This window comes from Nomascus leucogenys, chromosome 6 (assembly GCF_006542625.1).
Source record: "Nomascus leucogenys isolate Asia chromosome 6, Asia_NLE_v1, whole genome shotgun sequence".
Taxonomy (NCBI): Eukaryota; Metazoa; Chordata; class Mammalia; order Primates; family Hylobatidae; genus Nomascus; species Nomascus leucogenys.
In genome coordinates, this window is record NC_044386.1 from 84,656,452 (window position 1) to 84,678,546 (window position 22,095).

General features: G+C 50.8%; 1 protein-coding gene across 2 annotated transcripts in view; it reads right to left on the bottom strand.

Moving 5' to 3' along the window:
* IGDCC4 (immunoglobulin superfamily DCC subclass member 4) overlaps positions 1 to 17,841 on the bottom strand; it is a 41,804-nt gene extending 23,963 nt beyond the window's left edge. Inside the window, exons 1-3 of one of the 2 annotated variants that reach the window (XM_030814579.1) lie at positions 17,565 to 17,841; positions 5,802 to 6,152; positions 4,964 to 5,105 (exon numbers count right to left, since the gene is read on the bottom strand). In XM_030814579.1, the coding sequence (XP_030670439.1) occupies positions 4,964 to 5,105; positions 5,802 to 6,152; positions 17,565 to 17,634 (563 nt within the window). In that variant the 5' untranslated portion in view covers positions 17,635 to 17,841. The remainder of the gene's footprint in view (positions 1 to 4,963; positions 5,106 to 5,801; positions 6,153 to 17,564) is intronic. The other variant, XM_030814578.1, reaches the window with a different exon arrangement.
* Positions 17,842 to 22,095: the final 4,254 nt, after the last annotated feature.

A 22,095-nucleotide genomic window follows, 5' to 3' on the forward strand; every position in this document is an offset into this window, starting at 1 on the left:
AGGTGACAAAGCTCGTGTGGTTTATGGGGGTTTTCTGTAGGAGTGGGATTACGGGGGATTCTTATTTATTGCTCCTGTTAAGTGGGGTTTTTTTTGCAATTAATATGTATCAGTTAGGAAATATAAAAATTTTTAAATGTAAATTGCTAATAGTCTGTGCCCTTGTACACTTTGGTTTGTAACTTGGGCTCTAACACAGAAGCACTGTGACATGGTGGAGAGAACTGGTTTCAATGTAAGTGATTTTAGCAAGTGACATTCCGTATCCGGGCCACAGTTTTCTCATTTGAAAAATGGGTTAAATAATTTCTGTCCTGCCTACTTCACAACACCGATCCTCTTAATGTGTTTTGAGCTCACATTAGATAATGGACATAAACATATTTATGAATTGCAAACTCTAAACACATGTTTACAATGGTGTAACCCATATACGTATTTCAAAAGACTGCAAGGAAACGCTCAAATTGGTAAAAGCTGTGTTCAGTCAGTAGGTGACTTTTTTCCCCTTTCTGTAAAGTTGATATACTTTACCATTTTAAAAGAAATTCAAATTTCAAATAAAATAAAAGCTACTTATAAAATGAAAAACAATCTCAACTCGAAAGGAAGGGATTATTCTTTTTCCAACCTCAAACCTGAGTCTGCTGCTCCTACCCACAAAAGGCCACTTGGGCCCCGAGGATTAAAGAACACAGAAGAAATGACGCAGCTGCCCTGAATTTCCCAAGGGCCAAGAAGCCCCCACCCTAAGCCCTTGAGATCCACGCAGGGCAAGGGGATACTGGCTGGAAGTCACATGAGATTGACAGAAATGGTAACCACTGGGAGAGGGTAGGGCAGGAGCCATGTTATTTAAGTCCCTTAGTTCCATGTTTCTTAAAATGTGAGTGAATGGCGATAACAAAATGATTTCAAGTGGATCCAGATACATGGCTTTTTATCCTGGAAGTTACATTATTTACTTTTATGGCTATCTTCTATTTATGGCAAGTGTTGCTGGTTTTCCATTTTATTGCAGTGAGATAATGTTCCCTTTTAAAATGTGTTCAAGTTACAAAAGAGCGAGTTGATGTAAAGAAAATTATTAAGTGATTGTGTAAATGGTATAAGTATGGTCACAATTATGAAGGTGGTTTGTGAATACCTGGGATTTGGGAAACATTGCTCTCATTGATTGCTGGTTCCTATGGAAGAAAAATTATCCCCTAGATTGTCCCCTATAATTAGAAAATAGTATAAGTACCAGGGATTTGCCCTGGGGTCTAGTCTTTACCATCAGTTCCAAACGAAGCACATACACCCTGATGCAGTGTGTTTATTAACTGCACATGTGCACATGTTACACCAAGGCATATGGTCTCCTTCAAACCACTGGGCTGAAGTTTATGAATAGCATATTTGTGCATGCACTATATCTGGGCATGTGTAAAAATACATACCTTGGGCATAATCAAGTTGCTGTTTTAGACATTTCTTTATTCCCCCTACACAATGTGCCAGGACATGCAAGCCCAGCTTATTTATAGATGAGGATCACTTTTCAGAGGACTTGGGGGCAAACACTCCCAGAGTCCAGAAACTGGCAGCTCTGGCCTCCTGGATTAGGTTTGTGGCTTCACGGGATGACGCCTGAGCTAGACGTTGGGGGTGGTGGGGAGGTCTGAAACCCACTGGTTTGCTGAGAAGCTTTGGGGAAGTAACTTCTCTGTTCCCAGCCACAGTTGGACTACAGATTTCTAAACCCACCGTTAATTTTTTAAAAAATTAAAGTTGTAATATCATACAAACTTCTTCAGACCTCACAGTTTCCGCACCCAACCACCAAATGACACCTACCAGAGGCCTGTGTATCCTCCACACAGGTCGCTGGAGTTGACACTCTGAGTACTACGCTGTGTGACCTGGGGCAAGTTATTTCTTCCTCTGTTCCTCCAATCCCTCATTTAACAATCCAGATAAAAATACCTACCATCCTTCCATGTACAGACCTGGAAGGATGTTCATCAAGTGGTAAGTGAAAAAAAAAATTAAAGTTGCAATATAATCCCATTTTTGTTTTTGAAAAAAAAAAAAAGATGAGTCAACAAAAAACCTAGTATGTACAGTATAATTAATTATTATTATTATTTTGAGACGGAGTCTTCCTCTGTCATCCAGGCTGGAGTGCAATGGCATGATCTTGGCTTACTGCAACCTATACCTTCTGGGTTCAAGCGATTCTCCTGCCTCAGCCTCCTGAGTAGCTGTGTTTATAGGTGCCTGCCACCATGTCCAGCTAGTTTTTGTAATTTTGGTAGAGACGGGGTTTCACCATGTTGGCCAGGCTGGTCTTGAACTCCTGACCTCAGATGATCCACCTGCGTCAGCCTCCCAAAGTGCTGGGATTATAGGCGTGAGTCACAGCACCTGGCCTAAGTTTTGTGTTTTCACTCCAGCCTGTCACCCAGGCTGGAGTGAAGTGGCTCAGTTTTGGCTCACTGTAACCTCTACCTCCCGGGTTCAAGTGATTCTCCTGCCTCGGCCTCCTGAGTAGCTGGGATTACAGACATGCGTCACCATGCCTGGCTAATTTTTTTTTTTTTTTTTTTTTTTTTTTTTTAGTAGAGATAGGGTTTCACCATGTTGGTCAGGCTGGTCTCGAATTCCTGACCTCGTGATCCGCCCGCCTCAGCCTCCCAAAGTGCTGGGATTACAGGCGTGAGCCACCGTGCCCGGCCTAAGTTTTGTATTTTTGGAGAGATGACGTTTCACCATATTGCCCAGGTTGGTCTCTAACTCCTGAGCTCAAGCGATCCGCCCGCCTTGGCCATCAAAGTGTTGGGAGTACAGGCATGAGCCACCGTGCCCAGCCATATTGATATGAATTTTAAAAATGCATCTGCTAGGAATATAAATTAAAAGTAAATAGAGGAAAATGTGAAAATAAGAAATACCTACATTAAAGGATGATTGGAAGGGTTAAGTGAGAAAACATGTAAAAGGCTCAGCACGTGCCTGGCCCAAGGTACACTCCCATTAAGTGGTTCATGTTGTGACTTTCAACATGGGGAGATTTTGCTGCCTTCTGCTACCCTCTCTGGGGGGCATCAGGAGTCGGCTCTCGCTTGGTTCTCTCTTGCCCAGCTCATCTGTTCTGGGTTCATGGAACTCCCAGGAGGCACCCATCATCACACAGTGGTGACAGGCTCCACATTTAGAAAGGCACAGAACTTCAAATGTCAGTGTTAGAAAGGCTGGGTCAGCATTTCCCAGGGTTCACCCTCTAGAATGCTCATTCATGGGATGTTAAGGGGCTCCTGGGCAAACGAGCCTAGGAAGTGCTTGGTTAAACAAGGTCAACAGGATTCTCAATACAGCACTTCTCAGGGCCTTGCCAACTCCAGGACGGAGATTTACAGGCAGTTTACTGTTCTTATTTGATCATAGAATACTTCATTCAAGAAGCATTTAAAGGGACTAACATTCTATAAAGGCCACGCTTTGGGAAACCACAATCTAAATCAACTTTCATTTGTTTCCCCCTTTCATTTTATAGGTGGGAAGGAGAATAGGCTGGGTGAGAAGTGACTCTCTGAGGACCAGTGGGACTAACCCAGCACCAAAGTCAACAAGATCTCTCTCTTTTTTTTTTTTTTTTTTGAGACAGGGTCTTGGTGTGTCACCCAGGCTGGCTGGAATGCAGTGGCATTATCACAGCTCACTGTAGCCTCAACCTCCAAGAGATCTTGCTCAGCCTCCCAAGTAGTGGGGACCACAGGCACCGCACTGCCACACTGGGCTAATTTTTGTATTGTTTTATAGAAACAGGGTTTTGATATTTTGCATAGGCTGGTCTTGAACTCCTGGGCTCAAGCGATCCTCCTGCTTCATCCTCCCAAAATGTTGGGATTACAGGCATGAGTCACCACAGCCAGCCGGGATCTCTTATGTATGGACCTGTCACCCTCTTCCTCCCTCACAACTGTCCTGTGGCTTTTCTACCCCGAAGTTTCTCCTACAACCCCCATCCTTACCTACACATGGGCAAAAGTCAGAGGAGCTGGGACAATGCAACACAGGCAACAGAAGGTTGGATCCAGGGGAGAAAGGGCAGTGTTTCAGAGCCCGAGGAACCCCACCTCCACCAGGACGGGAGAAGGATCTAGCTAGTAACTACAGCTACCGAGATATAGGGAGAGGGCTGCAGAGTGGCTGGGAAAGGCCTTGGAGCCACATTTCCAAAGATATGTAAGAATCCAGGGAGTGATGACTGAGTCATGAGACCAAATCAGAGACCACAGATGCAAATGAGCCTTGTGGTTTCTGGTATGCTGCATACACATCTGGACCTACCCAGGAAGCCACAAGAGGGACCAAGTCCAGGGTCTAGCCTCTGCTTCCCTTCTGCCTTGGAAACTCTTCCCTGGGATTGCTCTACCCATCCATTGCCTTTACAGGGAAAGAGGAGAGCGAAAGAGGAAAGACCTCTATAATTCACTTCTCAGAGGGCTGCGCCCCACTGGATGGAATTGAGAGAGGAAGAGAAGTTATGCATCTAGAGTGGAAACTCCGGAGGAACCCTGAAAAGCGAAAACCTTCCCAGCAGCCTCGGGGAGTCCTCAACAGACAACCAACATTCTGCCAGTGGCTCACGGTACGGCTTGGGATAAGCCACAGCTCCTCTCTGGCCCTCAGTCTCCACAATAAAGCAAGTGGTTGGACTAGATGTGCTGGGAAGGACTCTACTACTACACCTACTCAGGCTCCACAGCTCAATGGGTGGCTTTCCTCCCAGGGAGCAAAAACTTCTTGTCCAACTTCTCTTTGGGACTAGACATGAGCCAGGAATCAGGCGGTGGTTGGCACTCAAGTCAGCTTAGGTAAATGCAGCTACCTCGACTCTAAGAATCTCAGTTCTGAGCACGCCCCAGAGCCCTCTCTGCCCTGCCTACCAGGACCCGCTCCCCTACAGGGCACTCACCGAGGCTCCTCAGGCAATGTCACCTGGTCCTTCTCCCAAGTAATGATGGGAGCTGGCAGCCCTTCAATGTGGCACTCAAAGCGAGCTGTCCCGTTCTCCTCCACCGTCTGAGACTCCGGGTGCAGAGAGAAGTCTGCGAGTGCTGGGGACAGTGAGACACAGGCAGGGACAGGAAAGGAATAGGAGAGAGAAGCCACAGCAAGAACAAACAGTGAAGCACATCCGCATGGAGACACAGAAACACAGAGTCATAGAAACACACAGCAGAGCCAATTCAGACCGAAGGAGACACAACAAGAATTGGTGATTAGCAGTCAGATGCTGCCAGCAGAATGAATTCCAAAGCCCCCCTGCCCAACATCATCATGATGGTCAAACTATACAGTAAGATGCACATTTCTTCTGGCCTGAAAGTTATTTCATGGTGATCTGTGCCTCCTGAAAGCCCCCTAAGGGGTAAGGCTGGAGCGTGGGGTTTGACTCCACATGTTCCACCTGCCATGAAGGCCGGAGCTCCCTTAAGAGGCAGCTTTGTGCCTCTGACACAAAGGGGGCACTCTGGCAGGCTCCCTGGAGGAGAGCACAAGCCCAGACTCTAGGACTCAAAGGGAAAGAAAAGCAGAAGGAACAGGGGAGTAGAGAAGAAGCGGGAAGATTATGGAATACCCAAGAATGAGGATAGACAATACCAGGAAGAGACGTATTGAGCAGGATGGGAGGCAGGGAAAGCGGGGGTGGGATCAAGAGAGAGGCATTTGTGCAAGTAACTAACTGCAGATCCCACTTCGCACACCACAAGTCTAGGTTTCAGCCTCAGCCCTCCGATGCAAGCACTTACTGGCAAGCTTGACGACAGCAGTCTGGCTGGCCAGCACTCCGAGGGGGCCGTGGGCTAGGCACGAATAGCTGCCTTCAATGACCCCCACAGCCTCAGGGACTGACTCGTCACTGCCATTGGGTGCTAGTGGCTGGGACAGCCACAGGGAGCCATTGGGCAGCAGGTGTAGGTGGTCGTGCTCCAGCAGGGTGTCCCCATCCTTGCTCCAGGTCACCCTGGTTGGGGGTCCAGCGGCAGCAGCCCCCAGGCTACAGTTCAGCACCGCAGCCTGCTCTGGACCCAGGATCACTTGCAGCGGCCCCACTCCACAGCTCAGCTCCACAGTCGTCTCCTGGGGCAACAGCAGCTCCCCTGCATACAGGAGGAGCACGGGGCCATCAGTGTATGTCCCCCCACCTCCCACAGCCTCCTGAGTCACCCATGCAGGTGCTCCTGAGTCACCCATGCAGGTGCTGGGGCAAATCAAGGAGAAGGACCTGCGTCTGGATCCCGGCTCTCCCCTTACTAACTATGACCTTGGACAAACTGCTGCACTCCTCTGTGCCTGTCTTCCCCTGCTGCTCAATTTCCTCATAGCAGCATTATTCATAATAGCCAATGAGTGGAAACAACCCAAAAGCCCATCACCTGATGAATGGATGGATTACGCAGCCATCAAAAAGAATGAGGACTGATGCATGCTACAAGGTAGCATGAAAACTTGACGCTAAGTGAAGGAAGCCAATCATAAGATGCCACATTTTGCATGATTCATTTCTATGAAATGCCCAGAGGAGGCAAATCCATAAAGATAGAAAGTGGATTAATGATTGTCAGTGACTGGGGGGAGGAAGGACAGGGAGTGACTGCTAATGAGTACAGGGTTTCTTTTGGGGGTGATGAAAATGTTCTAGAATTAGATAGTGGCTGTGGTTGCACAATGTTGTGAATATGAATATACTAAAAACCACTGAGTTGAACACTGTAAAGGGTGAATTTTGTAGTAAGTGAATTGTCTCTCAATTAAAAAAGCATACCAGCCTGGGTAACACAGAGAGACCCCATCTCTACAGATAATTTTAAAAGTTAGCTGTACATGGTGGCACGCGCCTGTGGTCCCAGCTACTCAGGAGGCTGAAGCAAGGAGGATCGCCTGAGCCTAGAAGTTTGAGGCTACAGTGAGCCACGATCACGCCACTGCACTCCAGCCTGGCTGGCAGAATGAGACTCTGCGAGAAAAGAATATAGTGGCTGGGTGCAGTGGCTCACACCTGTAATCCCAGCACTCTGGGAGGCCGAGGCGGGTGGATCATGATGTCAGGAGTTCAAGACCAGCCTGACCAACATGGTGAAACCCCATCTCTACTAAAAATAAAAAAATTAGCCAGGTGTGGTGGCGTGCACCTGTAATCTCAGCTACTCAGGAGGCTGAGGCAGAAGAATCACTTGAACCCAGGAGGTGGAGGTTGCAGTGAGCTGAGATCGCCCCATTGCACTCTAGTCGGGGTGACAGAATGAGATTCCTTCTCAAAAAAAAAAAAAAAAAGCACAGTGCCTGACACAGAATGGGGGCTCAGTAAGGTCATTCCCTACCCTGGAACCTAACAGATCATATTGATCATTATTACCCAATCAAAAATATGCCACTGGAGGCCAAGCATGGTGGCTCACTCCTGTAATCCCAACACTTTGTGAGGTTGAAGGCCAAGGCAGGAGGATTGCTTAAGCCCAGGAGTTTGAAACTAGCCTGGGTAACATAGGGAGACTCATCATTACAAAAAAAAATTTTTTTAATTAGCTAGCCATAGTGGGAGGATCCCTTGAGCCCAGAAGGTCGAGACTGAAGTGAGCTGTGATTGCACCACTGCACTCTAGCCTGGGTAAAAGAGTGAGATCCTGTCTAAAATATATACATATACATATATAGACCTCTCTCTCTCTCTCTGTCTCTCTCTGTACACACACACACACACACACACACAAACACACACACACAGGCTAGAAAATTACTGTATCCAAGAAACATTTAAAGTGTATTATAAGTGTGAGAAAGTGTGTGTGTGTGTGTGTGTGTGTGTGTGTGAATACTATATATTTTGAATAAACAAAACAAAAATAAGTCCCAGCTGGTTGGAGGAGCCACCTGGATGAAGGAAAGTCAGACATTCCCCCTTCCCCAACAATGAACTAAGTGAGCACATCCTGCTGGGAATTGTTAAGTGCCCCAGGTAGGGACTAGACTCAAGCTGGATTCAGAGCCAGCATGAGAGGAGGCTCCCATGGCTCATTCCAGGCCCTGGCAGCCCGCAGCCTGGTCTGTCCTGGTGACTAGAGAAGCTCAACACTCCCTGCAGCTAATTTCCCCAAGGCCATGCAGGAGGCCAGAGCCAGGACTCAGGTCTCCTGACTCAATCCAGGGTTCTATTTTCTCCCAAGGCCCCAGAAGAGCCTACAGACCCCAACACTGCCCTTGCCACAAAGGGAAGAGTAGGGAAACAGTAGAGGAAGGGAATGCCATCCCAGGGTCAAGGCAAAAACACACAAAGGCCAATGTTTATTATTGGAACCAATATTCCGCAGGGCCCAGCCACCATTATTCATAGACAAATGGCTGGTTCTCCCTGTTGTGTCTTCCAGAAGGTTGACCTGCTGCCTCCTTGTCTTATATAAGCTCGATGGCCCAAGGTCCCTTCTTAGGCTCTGGTCTGACTCCTTACTTCAAGGCAGAATGGCATGTCTGAGAGGAACCAGGGTCAGAGGTCGGGACAATGGCCCATACTCATTACAAGGCAGGTCTGGGCTGACAGAGCCACATGGGGACGTGCACAAAACAATGGCGAGGGAATCAGGAGACCCTCAGTTCTAGATCCAGATCCATCACAGTCTAGCCATGTGGTTTTGGCCCAGTCATTTCCCCTTCTGGGCCCCAGCTCACTGGAATGTAGCAGGTGACCTCTGAGATTCTATGATTCTATGATTATTCACTGACATGGACACACCTATTCCTAAACAAACAAAACACCATCAAGACCACACACAAATTGGTAAACATAGCTCTGCACTCCTAAACACATGCGCCTCAGTCTCTGCCACATTCATCAACACCTGGACAAACAGGCCAACACTTAGAACCCCTGTGAGTCTCCAGACTCCCTTCCCACCAGCTCCAAAGAGGAACAAGTGTGAGGGGAGAAGAGCAGTGATGGCTGCGTGAAATAAGGAGGCCAGGGCAGAAGCCAGGGCCTGGGATTGCAGTGTGAAGGGTGGACGGAGAGACAGGACCTGACCTGGGCTGCTGCGTTTCTTAATTCATCAGATGGGTTCTGCTGGACACCTCTGGCTGCACAACTAGCCTCAGCAGTACTCGTGGGCTTAGCAGGGAGAAGCAGCCCCTGCCCTCACCAAGTTTTCATTCTAATTGGGGAAACTGATCTGGCATTCACACTACTGCAGGCCACGTGCTGTGGTGGAAACAGCTTTTGACCTTGGGGAAGAAGATCAAGGTTTCAGTCTTGCTGCTCCACCTACCAGCTCTGTGACAAGCCGCTTAACCTTTCTGGGACTCAGCTTCCACATGAAGATGATACCACTAAGCGTGAAGGAATTAAACAAGACAATGTTTAATTGTCTAATAGACATCACTCAAGGAATGGGAGCTTATTCTTTGTTTGTTTGTTTGTTCTTGCGACAGTTGTGCTCTGTTGCCCAGGCTGGAGTACAATGACACGATCTCAGCTCACTGCAACCTCCACCTCCTGGGTTCAAGTGATTCTCCTGCCTCAGCCTCCTATGTAGCTGGGATTACAGGCATGCGCCATCATACCTGACTAATTTTTGTATTCTTAGCAGAGACAGGGTTTCACCATTTTGGCCAGACTGGTCTCGAACTGCTGACCTCAAGTGATCTGCCCGCCTTGGCCTCCCAAAGTGCTGGAATTACAGGCATGAGCTACCATGCCCGGTGGGGAGCTTATTCTTTAAAGGCACTTTGTAACTATAAAGTGCTGTACAAGTGCTATTTGCTGTTCTTATCATCCAGTCTCTTCTATCTCTAAGGCCCTAGATGCCATGATTCAAGTACAGGGTAGGGGGAAGGCAAACCCGGCTCTCAGCCCAGCGGCTTCCAAATGCCCATTCCAGCCACTAAGCAGTAGGTTTGGGTTTCAGGGGAGAAAACCCCCACGGGACACGAATCCCTGAGCCCTCCGGCAGCCTCCCTGCCCCCTAAAGCATGTCCCGGGCTTGGAAAATCCCCTGCTGCGTTGAACAAACAATGTGAACAGTTGGGGCCCGAGCAGCTGCTGGGTATGTCAGCAGCCTGGGCTCTGGCAGGCAGGACGGCTGCCAGAGGGGCTGGCGGCTGGCTGGCGAGCCCAGAGGAGGCTCCGATTCCCTTCCTGAATATTCATGGATCAGCAGATGTCTGGCTTCCCCACCTCTGAGGAGCTCAGCAAGGCAGGAACAGAGAAAGCAACAGGAATGTAGACACAGAGAGAAGAGGGGGTCCCCCTCAGAGAGCAGCAGTGCTGTGCCAGAAGCCCAAGACAGCCCATTTTAGTGGAAACGTCTGTGAAGCCTGAGAATCCTCATTCCACAGATGGGGAAACTGAGGCCTGGGGAGGGGTCTCATCTCTCTGGGAGACAGTCTGGGAAAATTGCCCTTCTTTGACTTTTTGGGGATGAACCAGCATTGAGGAGACAACCGCTCCTGAATAAGAGGGTTCTCTCTGCCTCTGTGCCCAACCTGATTTCTGTGCCCAGGAAGCTCATCCTTAGGGACTCATGTGCCAGCCCCTCTGTGAGGCTGCCTCTACCTTCCCCAGGTAAAGTTTTTCCTAAGTCTCACATTGAAAACCACTTGGAGGTCCCTTACTCTTGCCTAGACAGACAAGCGGGTGTGGTGGGACAAGCCTGGCCTCAGAGTCCTGGGTTCTAGGTCCAGTCATTCATTGCATGACCTTGCGTGAGCTACTTTCGTCCTTTTGGCCTCAGTTTCCCCAATTTTAAAATGAGGAGTCTCCGAACTTCTCAAACATTTTCACCCAAATTCTCCCAACAGCACAGGAACACATATTTATGAGGCTCGCTGACTGCCTAAAATGTTTTGACTTTTTTTTTTTTTTTTGAGACTCGCTCTGTCACCCAGGCTGGAGTGCAGTGGCGCTATCTCGGCTCACTGCAAGCTCCGCCTCCCGGGTTCGAGACATTCTCCTGCCTCAGCCTCCCGAGTAGCTGGGACTACAGGCGCCCGCCACCACACCCAGCTAATTTTTTGTATTTTTAGTAGAGACGGGGTTTCACCATGTTAGCCAGGATGGTCTCGATCTCTTGACCTCGTGATCCACCCGCCTCAGCCTCCCAAAGTGCTGGGATTACAGGCATGAGCCACCGCACCTGGCCAAACCTCTAGCACATTTTGCATTCTGCTCCATAACACAGCAATATTTGTTTTAATATAAGTGTGGTTCCCATGCCACCAAATCTTTTCATAAAAGCGATGCTCTGGGGAGGGGACCTTATTTGTCCAGCAGCTTCATGGCCAGCGCTTTCTTGCCACCCCCAGCCCACTGCCATGGCTGACCCCCATTTTTAGCCCTCCCTCTCAGGGCCGGTGTGGACACATTGCAGGGGCCCAGTGGACACTTGCTGCCCGCTGGCTTTCAGTCTTGAGGGGCCCGCCCCTCCCATAATCCCTTCTCCTCAATCTCCTCAGTGAGACCCTGTCAGAGACACAGAGCTGCTGCATTTGGGAACCCTAGGGCCACCTCTCAATCTCCTTTTTCTGACAGATTATTTTACCCACTTACAGGATAAATTGGATTTTATGAGGCCAATTAGAACCCAGACAGAAAGGAGATTCGCTGCTGAGCTCCAGGGCCAGCTCAATACTGTTTCGTGGGATTAGTGGAGGCCTGGCGTGAGTTCCATTTTTCAGTGAATTCTTAGGGAAGGGGCGTGTAGCCGGGGGAGGGGAACAACGAGGCCAAGATGGCTCCTTCATTAAGCCAGAAACTTGCCACAAACATCACATCAGTGCCTCCTCACTTCTGAATTTCAGGGCCCAGCAGATTTACTACTTGTTTGCAGCCCAGGAGAAATTCTCCACGACACCATCACCATTCTCCTTTCCCAGGGAACACAAGTCGGTTCCTTCCAGAAACCTCCCTTCCTGCCCCTGACCTTGGCCACCTCCCTTACCACATGCTGAGCCCCTCCCCCCAACAGCTGGAAGGAGAGTTGGGACAGTTGCCTGGGACACAAGGAAGGCCTCAGCTCTCCCTTCATCTGCAATCCTGAGGGGAGAGTCTCAGCCTCAGCCTATCCAACAGCAAAGCCAGGCTCAGCTTGACCTGCCTATCTCCCGCTCCCCTGAGACCCTCTACCCCTCCACACACAGTGAACCATGGCCAATTCTCTGAAAACACATCTTGTTCCATGCATTGCTGGTGCTGCTCTCACTCCCTAGAACAGCTGTGATGTCCCTGGTTGATTTAGACACCTCTCCTTTTTCTGCCCCGTAGAACGCTGGCACCCCCATCATTGCAGTTATCACTCCAGATTTCTTTTTTTAGCGGGGGGAGATGGAGTCTCACTGTGTCACCCAGGTTGGAGTGCAGTGGCATGATCTCGGTTCACTGCAACCTCCGCCACCCAGGTTCAAGTGATTCTCCTGCTTCAGCCTCTTAAGTAGCTGGGACTACAGGTCTGCGCCACCATGCCCGGCTAGTTTTTGTATTTTTTGGTAGGATGGGATTTCACCATGTTGGTCAGGGTGGTCTCGAACCCCTGACTTCAAGTGATCCGCCCACCTCGGCCTCCCAAAGTGCTGGGATTACAGGAGTGAACCACCATGCCCAGCCTTCACTCTAGGTTTTTGACTTGCCTTTCTCCTCAACTAGACACCAAAGTCTTGGGGTCATGTCTTAGTCAGCTTTCTAAATCCTCAGTACCTGGAACAGTGCCTAACACACAGTAGGTGCTCAATAAACATTTCTTGAATGGATGAGTGAACCCATGAAGACATCCTCAAAAAGATAAGGCATAGAGCCCCCTATGCTTTTCCAAGCATCAGTTTCCTTATCCGTAAAAACAATAGTAACTCCCTTCAGGGTGAGAGAAGATGTCAGGAAGACATGTGGAAACTGCCTAGCATACTGTGTGGCACCCAGTAGACAGGACATGCTTGAAAAGCAGAGATAGAACAGCAAGTCCACACTGAAAGAAATCCTGTACTTAAACATGACCAGGCTGGGAAGATCACTACCTTGCCTGTTCTCTTGCTATATGGCTCATATGGTTAAAAAATATATTTCTCTTGTGCCCACCTGTCTCTCCCCGTATGTTCTGCTCACTGGCCAGAGCTTTGTCCTGCAAACTATCTAACAAGGTAATGAGTCCCTTATAGAACCATCCAGGAGTCTTGGGTCTGCACCTGAAGGACAGCTTACTGGTCCTTGCTTCCCTGATCCCAAGGACCCCATGGGCCCCCAAATCCAAAGGATACCTCGCTTAGCCGCAGCAGTGAGGCAGTAGTAGCTGGCAGCCCAGTTGGCATAGGTAACAGGGTTTGATTTCTCTGCATGTCAGGCTCCAAAACATACTCTCTGGTTTTCCTTCCCTAGCCCCCTAGCTCCTGTCACCCACCTCTGACCAGGCTGGGGTCCAGTCTCCCTCAGAGCCATGCTTACTCCTCCCCCTGCCCCCAAGCCTGCCTGGTAATGACATCTGTTCTGCATCTGGAATTCTGTATCAAGTCTGGTTGCTGTACCATGGGAGAGAATAGAAAGAGGTGGGTGGGGGGTAAGTGGAGGAGGGTGGATTCCAGAGCTCAGATAGACCTACTTGAGGGGGGGAGCCTAAGGCTGATAACGTCTCATATGGTATAGAGGAGTGCAAAGAGAGTGAACTTGGGTATCCCTAGAAAGGGTGGCCCCATTTCAGTCCCTAATCATGTAACTTTGGGAAGTCACTCAGTTTTCTCATCTGTAAAACAGGCTCATGCTAAAATTATTTCTTCTTTTCTTTCTCTTTCTTCTTTTGAGACAGAGTCTCACTCTGTTGCCTAGCGTGGAGAACAGTGGTGCGAGCCATCACAGCTTACCACAGTCTTGAACTCCTGGGCTCAAGCAATCCTCACACTTAGGCCTCCTGAGCAGCAAGGACAACAGTGCACACCACTATGCCTGCCATGCTTTTTTTTTTTTTTCTTTTTTAACTTTTTCGTAGAAATGAGGTCTCAATATGTTGCCCAGTCTGGTCTCAAACTCAGTTCAAGCGATCCTCCTGCCTCAGCCACACAAAGTGTTGGGATTACAGGTATGAGCCTGGCCTGAAATTATTTCTAAGTTCCTTTCAGTGCTGACATTCAATGATGCGCTAATTGTGAAATTGCTTAACTTGAAAGAGATACATTTAGGAGAAAAGAAATGCTAATTTACATGTAAATGTGTGTTTAATTGAGTCATGAAAGCACATAGAGGATCAATGAAGGTTTAGATACCTTCTGGATAAGATTCATTATTAAAAGAAACTCCAAATGTTTGATCTGATTCCTAACTTCCGAGATGGGGAAAGAGGCCCACCCCAAATGACTGAGATTGGCCTCTGAGCCTCCGGGCTGAGAAAGGGATGGGGGAGGTGGGGAGTTCCCAGGTGAGGAGAAAGCTCTCAAGTTCTTAGAGGCCTCCTATTACTGACCTCTAGGTTCCCTACCCTCTGAATTCTGACTTGGGAAGAAGGGAGAGCCCAGAGCCCCACCTTTGTGCATGTGATAAGAACAGGGCTCAGCTTCTCGCCACTTGCTCACACCGGGGTCCCAGTCCCTGACTCAAGAACAGTGTTGGGAGGAGATGGGCAGGCACAGGCATCATCCTAACCCCAATACCAGCCCTTCATTCTGCCTCATGTTTTTTTGTTGTTGTTGTTTTTGTTTTTTTGAGACAGAATCTCACTTTGTCACCCAGGCTGGAGTGCAGTGGCGCGATCTCAGCTCACTGCAACCTTCACCTCCCAGGTTCAAATGATTCTCGTGTCTCAGAAACGATTCTCGTGTCTCAGAGTAGCTGGGATTACAGGCGTGCATCACCACACCCGGCTAATTTTTGTATTTTTAGTAGAGATGGGGTTTCACCATGTTGGCCAGGCTAGTGTTGAACTCCTGACTTCACGTGATCCGCCCGCCTCGGCCTCCCAAAGTGCTGGGATTACAGGCGTGAGCCACCGCACCCGGCCTATTTCTTACTTTCCTCTCTCTCGCCCCCTACAAATTCAATCTATCCTCAAGTTCTACTGATTCTATTTCCTGAAAATCTCTGGAATGCAGCCACTCCAGCCCAACCCTAACTGCCACTATGCTAGTTGCCACCATCCTCTCTTCTGGATTGCTACAACAGCCTCGAAGGAGCTGGAGCTTCCTGCCTCCAGCCCCACCCAATCCATCCTCCACACTGGCTGGAATGAGATGATGCAAAGCTGATCTTAAATCCTGTCAAGGGCTCACGGGGACTCTCAGGCCAGAAACCTTGGTGGGCCCTGTAAAGCCCTTTGTGAGCTGGATCTAGCTCCCCTCTTCAACCTCCTGTCTTGATACTCCCTGACCCCTTTCCATGCTTCCCTCACCTGCCCCACACCCACCCCTTGTCCCTAAACTCCAACTAGATTTAGTTTAATCCAATGATCTCAAGTAAATCACCTCTGAACGTTTGCATATGCTGTTCTCTGGAAAACTGTCCCCATCATCATTCTCCTTCTACAGGGCTAACTCCATGTCGAGCTCTACTACTCATCACTTTCTTCAGGAAGCTTTTGCTGACCTTCCCAGACCGGTGTAGGAGCCCCTCCTTCCTGCGTCTTTCCCAGCATTGCAGGGGACTTGTCAGATTCCCCCTCCACCGGACTGAAAGCTTTGCACCAGGGATCAGGTCTGCCTCCTTATTTACTATATTCTAGGCACTAGGCACAAGCTAGCCTATAAAAGGTGCTCCATAAATATTTGTTGAACGAATGAATGACCTCGGTACAGATCAGGGTGGCTAGTCATAACTCGACTGGAGTGTCCCCAGGCCTGCTGAGATTTGGAGGACCAGGGCAGGCAGTTGTAGCCACTCACACTGCAACCAAGAGACGCCGCAACTCGGTCCCTCGCCTACTTTGTGCACTCGGGAGCAGGGAGAGGCCAGGGAAGCTGGGTCCCTCGCGGCAGGTCCTAAAGGTATTGAATAATGCGCCGGTGCGGTTCCCAGCCCTGATGCCGCTTTGCTGGGTGACCCTGAGCTCGTTCCAGGAGCCCTAGGAATAGCGGAAGGTGGGGCAGGGGAACTATTCCTTAATCCCCTGAGCTCCGGGAAGACAGACGTCTCTCTGACACTTCCCCGCCCCTTTCACCTGACAAGCCAGGGCCCCCAGCTCCCCTGGCCCAGCAGCCGAGACCCAGCCCCGCCACGGCCTCCAGCTTAATCCGCGGCTGGGGCTGGAAAGGGGCGTGTCTTTGTAGGGACAGAAGGGGTCCGAGGAGTTCCCGGCACTTTCCCACCCGCTGTTTGGCTTTCCTGGAGATGGGCCTGGGGCTGGCCAGGCGGAGGCTCCTTCCCCCCGCCTCCCTCCCACGTGGCCTGGCTGAGTCTCTCTGGAAAGCCGCAGCAGCTGGAGAGAAATCCCCCTCCCCACCCCCACCTCCAAGTCCCTCCCCGACTCTCCCCGGACACATCCTCAGCTCCCCCCTCCGCGGGGAAGGCGAGAACTAGGCGAACAAAGCGGCCAGCCCATCCCCCTCCCAGCCCTGCCACCTACACTCCCCATGAGCCGCCCCCAAACGCACACCGGACAGGAAGCGACAGAGCTGTGGGTGGAAGCTGCAGCCCTAGACACACACCCTTGGGGACTCCGCTATCCGCTGCCCAGCCCTTTCTCCAGCTTGGACAACTCTGACTTACCCCGTACCCACTCCGCACTGGGCTGCGGACTGGATGAGGCCCTGCTGACCTCGTCCACGCTTCCCTGGTCGGTCCCTGGGGGGTGGGGCCAGGGTGACACGCGTCGCATCCTGAGAACGAGCGCTGGACATGTCCACGAAAGCAAATCGTTTCCTGCCCCCTCCCCCAGTCCACTGCTGGCCACAGGTTTTAGGGAGCAATACCTCCCTCTACCCCTCTCTAACCGGCCCCAGGGACCACACCCACGGGGCAAAGTTGAGTGTTGTTTTATCACCACCACCCCGAGTCAATCGGGATCCATCGCTCTGTCCCCCACTACGGGCAAGGACACTTCCCAAATGCCAAGGCCAAATATTAGCTCAGCCCCATAAACACAATTGCACACGCACCCGACCCAAATGGAGGTGCAGACACAACCCCAGTTCCCTCCTCTTTCACACACACTCTCAACCCAAGACACGCGCAGGCAAGGCAGAGCCTGCCCCGCGAAAGCCACCGACACCGCAGCTAACCCGCCCCGCCGATGCCACGCCGCGGACCGTGGCACGCACTGCGGACACGACGGGAGCACTCCCAACACACACACACACACACACACACACACACACACACACACACGACTCTAGACTCTGCGAACCAAAGGCACACACCCACTGCGGACAAGCACGCGCCACAAACGCCCGCCGGCCGCAGCTCGCAGACCCCCGCGCAGGCATCGCGGGCACCGGGACGCGCAGTCCCCGCACTTGCTCGGGACTCGGGCTTGAGCCAGCCCCGCAGCCCGATGCAGCCCAGGGCGCGGGCGCACCAGCACTCCGCAGCCGCTCCCGCCTCTCCGGGCGCCCGCCCTTACCGCGCGCGGCCAGCAGGCAGAAGGTCAGCGCTAGGAGCCCGCGGCCGCGGCCGGCGTCCCCCCACGCCATGGGGCTGGGCTCGGGCAGCCGCCGCCGCCGCCGCCGCCTCCCCGCGCTTCGGCCGCCGCCGCGGGGGGAGGGCGCGCCGGGCGTCAGTGGCCCGGGGAGGCGCGGCACCGCGGGCGGGGGCGCGGCCTCGGGGGCCCGGGCCAGAGCTGGGGCCGGCGCGGGGGCCAGGGCCGCTGCCGCCTCACCCGCCCCTCCATCGCCATCTTGGGCGAGCGGCCCGGGAGGGGGCGCCCGGCGAGTGTGGCCGCCCTGGCCCCGCCGGGGACCCTGCGCCCGCGCGCCACGGCCCTGCGCCGCGCGGGGGCTCTGCTCGGCCCGGGTCTGTGTCCCGGTGCCTCGCCATCTCCGGGTCGCCGCGGGCCCCCGTGAGGCCGCCTGTTGCTGGGTCTGTCTCTTAGTCTCCCTGTCTCTGAGTCTCCTGGTCTCTCTGCCTCAGCGTCTCTATTTCTTCTCCCTGTTGCTGCCTCGGGGTCTCCATCTCCGTTCCAGGCTCAGGGGAGGCAGATTCAGGGCCATGGTCTTTGTTCAGATGGCCCCCTTGCCACCCGAGCCCAGTTCATTCCAGCCCAGGTCCTGGCCTGAATGCTGGTTCGCTTCTCCACACGTTGCGCCAGCCCACCTGCGGAGATCGTGATAGTCCTATCTGCCATCCCAAACCAAGGGCTTCTCTTGGCCTCCTTCCCTTGCTCTGGCAGTAAATAACACAGGCAGGGCACTTTTACACTGCCTTCAAGCACTACCATTTTCAGATGTCGCCGCATGGGGAAACTGACGCTGGGGGAGGTGAAGTGACTTGCCCAAAGACAGGAGGCTAGGGAGCAGCAGATGCAGGAACTGAACCTTGGTTTTCTGACTTTGGAAGGTCATCTCCACCCCCTCACCCTGCCTCTGCTGTCCAGCATTTACTGAACTACCCTTTCTCTCATTCTTCAACGGTACTGTCTCTAACCTACCTAGCCAGACTGTTTGCCTTAGTATCCCGCAAATATTTATTGTTCTACAGCCAAGGGTTCAATTGTCAGCCTAGGGCGGGGAAAAGAGTACAGATTCAATGACCTAGTTAAGGTCCTTTCCAACTCCAAGATGCCATAGTTCTTCCCTTCCCTGTGTCTCTAAGTGTTCCTGTGACTTAGAGCCATCTTGTCTCTACACCTATCTGTTGTCAGTTAACCCTCAATCACTGGGGCTTTGCATATCTAACAGGCCTGGCGTTTATTCATTCATTGCCACGCCCCATCTCATTTGCCCTATCAGCAGCATTTGACTTAGTGAATCACTCCCTCTTCCTTGAAACACTTGCTTCCCTTAGTGATCTCATCTGGTCCTCAAGGCTTTTAAAGAGCATCTTTATGCTAATAATGCCCAAATGTATACTTTCAGCCTAGACCATCTTTCCTGAACCCCGGACTTGTGTATCCAGCCATCTAGGCCCCAGTTCCTTTAGCTGTCTAGTAGACAAACTTATCCTGATCTTTTCTATCAATCTTTCTCCTCCCACAGTCTTCCTCATCTCAGTTCCTTTCCTGTTGCCCAGGTCAAAAATGCAGAGGCCAGTCGTGGTGGCTTATGCCTGTAATCCCAGCACTTTGGGAGGCCGAGGTGGGAGGACTGCTTGAGGCCAGGAGTTCAAGACCAACCTGGCCAGCATAGTGAGACCCCCATCTCTATTAAAAAAAAGTAGAGTCATCTACTCTTCATGTTCAGATCCTTCACCCTCCACTTTCTCACTGTGGCCTTGGTCCAAGACCCATCACCTCTCACCTGGATTGTCGCAGTAAACTCCTCACTGATCTTTTTCTGTCCTTGTCCTCCTTGAGCGTTTTCTCAATACAGCAGCCAGAGTGATCCTATTAACATGAGATCATGCCACTTCTCTGCTAGAAACCCACCAGCAGCTCCTATGTCAGAGCAAAAGCCAAAGTCCTTATTGTGACCCACAAGGCCTATCTGATCTGTAGGCTTGCTTTACCTCTCTGACCTCCCTTCGACACCACCCCCCGTGCTCACCACCTCTCCAGCCACACCATCCTTGCTGTAACTTGATCGCGGGCAGCCTCCTCCCCTCCAACCTCAAGACCTTTGTCCGGCCAGTGCAAGTCTAGAAGTCTGTTCCCTCATACTGAATACCGTAAAGGCTTTCTCACAGCCCCAGCCCCTACTCTTCCTATCCCCCTTCCCTGCTGTCTATTCTTGTTTTTAACTGTCACTTTCTTTTTTATTTTATTTTATTTTCTTTCTTTTTCTTTTTTTTTTCTTTTTGAGACAGAGTCTTACTCTGTCCCCCAGGCTGGAGGGCAGTGGCTCACTGCAATCTCCGCCTCCTGGGTTCAAGCGATTCTTGGGCCTCAGCCTCTCAAGTAGCTAGGACTACATGCCCAGCTAATTTTTTGTACTTTTAATAGAGATGGGGTTTCATCATTTGGTCAGGCTGGTCTCGAACTCCTGACCTCAAGTGATCCACCTGCCTTGGATCCCAAAGTGCTGGGATTACAGGCATGAGCCACCATGCCTGGCCAACACTTGTCACTTTCTTTCTTTCTTTCTTTCTTTCTTTCTTTCTTTCTTTCTTTCTTTCTTTCTTTCTTTCTTCTTTTTTCAGATAGAGTCTTGCTCTGTCGCCCAGGCTGGAGTGCAGTGGCACAATCTCAGCTCACTGCAACCTCCGCCTCCTGGGTTCAAGCGATTCTCCTGCCTCAGCCTCCCGAGTAGCTGTGATTACAGGTGCCTGTCACCATGCCCGACTAATTTTTTGTATTTTTAGTAGAGACGGGGTTTCACCATGTTGGCCAAGCTAGTCTCGAACTCCTGACCTCAGGTGATCCACCCGCCTCGGCCTTCCAAAGTGCTGGGATTACAGGCATGAGCCACTGTGTCTGGCCAACACTTGTAATTTACTAATATGCTCTACATTTTACTTATTTTCAATCTGTTCCCCCACCCCCCACAATCACAATGTGTGCTTCATGAGGACAGGGATTTTTGTTTGCTAGGTTCACTGCTGAATGCTAAGCAGCTAAATCAGTATCTCACACTGTGTAGGTGCCAGGGGACCTGGATAAAAAATACACGTCCCTGCCCACAAGGATAGTAGTGTCCTAAGTGGCATGAGGTGGCAGGGAGGATGGAATAAAAGGAGGAGGGATTTACCATGTGTGGGCTGGGGGGACATGGAGGTTGAGAAGGAAGGCATCACAGAACTATTGATTGGACAAGTGTGATACAGTCTGTGATGGGGTACAGGGAGGAGGGGCACTCGGGCCAGACCTGGGGGAAGCAGAGAAGTCTTATAGGAAAGACAGTGTAAGCAGAGTGCAGGAGGTGTGGACTGGGCAGGGGAGCAGGGGCAGGACATGAAGCCAAACAGGGAGGCCAGGGCCGGATGGACCGGCCTCACACATTATCTAGAAAGCAGTTGATTTGTCAATTGAATGAATGAATGAACAAGGTGTTGCCATATAGAGAGACTAATCCTACCAGCCACATACAAAAATCCAATTAATTTATCTATATTCATATCTCAGTACACGGGCTCTGGGTGGGGAGTAAATGTGAGAGGAAGAGGGATAGAGTTACAGGTTCAGGCCAGCCAAGCCCAGCAGAAGGAGTAAGAACCATGGTTCTTGTCCTGCCTTGGTTACAGACTTGCTGCATGACCTTGGGCAACTTCCTTCCTCTCTCTGGGCCTCAGTTTCATCACTGAGACAAAAGGGTTGGGGTATGATGCACATTTCTAACCAGTTCCAAAGAGTTCACAACATTAAAAGTGGATATAGCACCTGTTTTAATGTCTTTTTAAAAATCAATCAGGCTGGGCGCAGTGGCTCATGCCTGTAATCCCAGCACTTTGGGAGGCCGAGGCGGGCGGATCACCTGAGGTCAGGAGTTCGAGACCAGCCTGACCAATATGATGAAACCCCGTCTCCAATAAAAATACAAAAATTAGCCAGGCGTGGTGGCACATGCCTGTAATCCCAGCTACTCGGGAGGCTGAGACAGGAGAATCGCTTGAACCCGGGAGGCGGAGGTTGCAGTGAGCCAAGATGGCACCATTGCACTCCAGCCTGGGTAACAAGAACAAAACTCTGTCTCAAAAAAAAATGAATAATAAAATATTCTATTATGTTCCTCTTTCAACTGGTAACATGGAAAGCTTCCAAGGGTGTATGGGGTGTTCCAGGGTGGTGGTTAGTGGAGGGTCGAGGAACATGCTCAGATAAACATGGTTCACTGTCATGGTTTTTATCATTAAACAGCTTTAACTTATTTTCATACTTGGTCATTTATACACTGTTTAATTTATAGTCACGTGGGACCATAAAAAATATATGACAGGCCGGGTATGGTGGCTCACGCCTGTAATCCCAGCCCTTTGGGAGGCCAAGGCAGGCAGATCGCTTGAAATCAGGAGTTCAAGACCAGCTTGGGCAAAATGGTGAAACCCCGTCCTCTACAAAAATACAA